General features: G+C 36.6%; 1 protein-coding gene across 3 annotated transcripts in view; it reads left to right on the forward strand.

Annotated features, from left to right (window-relative positions):
* The first annotated feature begins 190 nt into the window (after positions 1 to 190).
* LOC112158122 (nuclear receptor coactivator 7) overlaps positions 191 to 3,422 on the forward strand; it is a 17,450-nt gene continuing 14,218 nt past the window's right edge. Inside the window, exons 1-2 of one of the 3 annotated variants that reach the window (XM_024291331.2) lie at positions 191 to 304; positions 910 to 1,069. In XM_024291331.2, the coding sequence (XP_024147099.1) occupies positions 1,032 to 1,069 (38 nt within the window). In that variant the 5' untranslated portion in view covers positions 191 to 304; positions 910 to 1,031. The other 2 variants (XM_024291333.2, XM_024291330.2) reach the window with 2 other exon arrangements.

The following is a 3,422-nucleotide window of genomic DNA, read 5'->3' on the forward strand; positions in this document are numbered from 1 at the left end:
CGCGGCGGTGAGAGCGCCGAATCCTAACCACTAGACCACCAGGGAAGTTGTACTTCGGACTCAGAACGTATAAATTTATGACCTGTAGAGTCCACGTGGTAACGTGGTACTCTGATTGTTATTATTGTTATTATTATTATTTTGAAAAGGCGACATTTAGTTTTAATTTGTGAGTGTATCGCTACCACTTCAATCATAAGTACAGAAGACCGGAGAACTGTTCCCCTCACACCTACCACCAGGGGGCTCCACAAACTGGGAGGAGTCTTCATTTTTCCCCATGTTGTTCAGGGATGCTTAAAAGGTATGCCAAATGACCACCTTCAGTTTCCGCTTTTTAATTCAATCTCGCCGCCGTCCGTGTTGTGATATGAAAACTGTCGTCTCGTTTGGACCGGGTTTCATTAATAGACTAACACATAAAGATAGCGGGGCCGCGGAACGGAAAGGCTCCTCCTGTCAGCGCCAGGTTGCTGCTGTCTGTAAACAAAGTAGCTCGCTAGCATCGTTAGCATCAGCTGGTCAGCAGGAAGGAGACTGGACCTTGTTCGGCGAGCCTTTGTTTGCTCCATTCTGGCGTGAGCTCCGACGGTTCTGGTTCTGGTTTGCCTCGTCGTCTTATTATGAGGAGTTTTTGCCTGTAATATTGGAGCTGGTGCGTTCAGGAAAAGTAAGGATTGTGAAGACGCAGCTCTCGTGGTTTCCTGTTATATAATAATGTAAAGTTGCGACCTTTTACATTCATTCACGTCTGAATCGTGACGCGTTGGTTTCACATGCTTCTTGTAGCTGTAAACAGCCTCATATCTGTCCGGGCAGGATTCATTCTGAACGGATTGCCCTGACATGCTCATTATTTGGCAGGTTGAAGCTGCAGCCTGGTGGGTTGATGACTTCTCTGTTTGGCAGGAGAACCAGGACGTGTGCGGCTCCTGCAGAGTTGAGTCTGGTGACTTGGACCCACACCGAGTCTCGTGTGGATGTTTGCATGGATGCAGCAGCTGTGACTGCAGATTGAGGCAGCTGGCCTGATGGATAAAAGAGAGAGGAAGTCGGGCTATTTTGCCTGGTAAGAGACAATTTTTGATTGATTTTGAATCGATTTATGTAGTTTCTAGACTGATTTATTCATGCAGAGTTTAACTTTTTTTTTAAATCCTTAATGTGGACCAAGTAACAGTTGGATTTATTGACAAATCCGTTCTGTTTACTTAAATCAAATAACATAAAATAAAGAAAAAACTGAATTTATTGGGGTCTGCATCCTTTTCTCCATGGTGGCTCTGTGGCCAAACATAAGGGAGACTGCTGATCCAGCCATGACAACCGGCGGAATAGCTAACCAAAACGACCAAAGAAAACAAATAAACAAAGCCTGCAAACTAAGACTATCAAGGTCCAACCCCAAAGTAAAATAACAAAACCAGTGCAAGACTACTGAGGGCAAAAAGGGGGAAAAAGAACAAAAAAAAAGCAATTCTTTAAAGTAAGGATTACTTAATTAGCTTTTATTTAATTTAGAATAGTTAAATTTATAAATTGATAGCTGAGATGATAAACTCAAGTTAAAAGTTCATATTATCTTATGCTACAAAATACTGGTTTATAGCTGCCCAGAGGATCCTGTTTGGCACAGATGGTCTTTTATTTTGAAAATAAGTTAAAAAAGATCACATTTTGAGAGATGCTAGGTTCTTTTTATATTTTTGCTTTTGTTTGTGCAAGAAAATAGACACAATTCACATTTTATTATTTAAAAATGAAGGTCATGAGTGCAAATCTGAAATTCCTAAATGCTAAAGTAAGACTAAGGCTCCTTCTAAGTTCTGATTGGTAGAAAACAAACTCAAATGGCTCTTTTACTGTTAAAGGTTGCCGATGAGTTCTGCTGTTCCCTTTTATTATTGATGTTAAAAGATCCACTAGAATAAAAATCCTGTTTTTTTTTTTTTTTTTTTTTGCTTGCAGCAGTTTCTTATGATAAAAGAGATATATTTAAAGAAAATGAAAATGAAGTCCAAAATTTGGTTTTTACATTCAAATCATTGTAAATCAGGAGAAGATGGGAAAAAACTGAAAAAGTTTGTGAATGTTATATAAACTACAGTCAGCAGTCCACATCATTCTGATCCACTTGCAGACTAATAGATCCATGAACGTCTTTGCTTTACTCGTCTGAGCTGGAACCTGGATCTGATATTGCTGGGATATCTGTAGGAGAGCGTGTAAACAGATGGGTGATGGGAAGTGGGGAGGGGGTTGCTCCGCACCAACAGCCCCGCCCACAACTCAAGTGAATTTAGGATGAACTCCTGCTGCTGTGCAGAAATTATGTCTTAGAAAACGACAGATTTTTGATTTAGACTTAAACGTCATCATTATTAAAAAAATAAAAAAACACGGAGAATGCTTTTAAAATAGATCAAAAGATGATTGGAGTGAAACTTTAAAGCTTCAGTTTTGAATAAAATACTTTTTTTTTTTGCTAAAGCCAATCTTAAATCAATCTGACTTTACTCTTTTGTTTGACCTTTAATACACACCTTCTAAATCTAGATTTTTTCATTATAGGTACAGGGAAAACATTTTTATGTTTTGTGTTTGTAAACTAATTTTAAATATTTTAAAATCCCTCTTTTTTTCCTTTAGTTTCTTACGTAATTTGTCAAATTCAGTTGTGGATTTCTGATTAAAACAGTAAAATATGACATGTTTTTGAATTTTAAAAAATGTTTTTCACTCCTGCGATTCATCATGAAGCTGTGGGTAAACAGTAGTTGCTCAGGAATTAGGGGTGTGGGTTTTTGTGGCGATGGGAAGCGGTCCACTTCTCTTATCTAAATGGATGTAATCGAGATATTTGTTATTAATTTGCCTTTTAAGGTTTAACTGAATATCTTTAACAAATAAATTATTTTTTTCCCTTACTGGCACTTTTTACTTTACTAAACACATGCAAAATGTTTGACATAACAGCTTCAAACGTTACATACTGACTTGTAGGGACTTTTAGACTTTAGAAAGTGAATTAAACATAGATAAACTCAGTTGCGGGACACTCGTCTGCTCATGTGGGGTGTCACAGAGCGTCGGGATGGAACTGGTCAAAGTCTTCTCAGAGGGGATATTTTCTTATTTTTTTACTTTGTTTTTCCATCACAAGTCAGACATTTTTTTTGTCCAATGATATGCATTTTAATTTAAAATATTTATAAAGCAACAAAATCTTCTTTAAAAAAGGTAACCAAAAAAAGCAGGAAAGAAAGACATCAGAGAAAATAAAAAATATATTTTTTCTTATAAATCAGTTTGGTTCAGATTATTTTCTGAGAGTAATTTATATATTTTGGTAACTCTATGATCAATTATCAATTTTCTTCAGAAAAATTATGACTAATTGTATTTTAATTTTTTTTTTAAAT

The sequence above is a fragment of the Oryzias melastigma genome, linkage group LG24 (assembly GCF_002922805.2).
Source record: "Oryzias melastigma strain HK-1 linkage group LG24, ASM292280v2, whole genome shotgun sequence".
Lineage (NCBI taxonomy): Eukaryota > Metazoa > Chordata > Actinopteri > Beloniformes > Adrianichthyidae > Oryzias > Oryzias melastigma.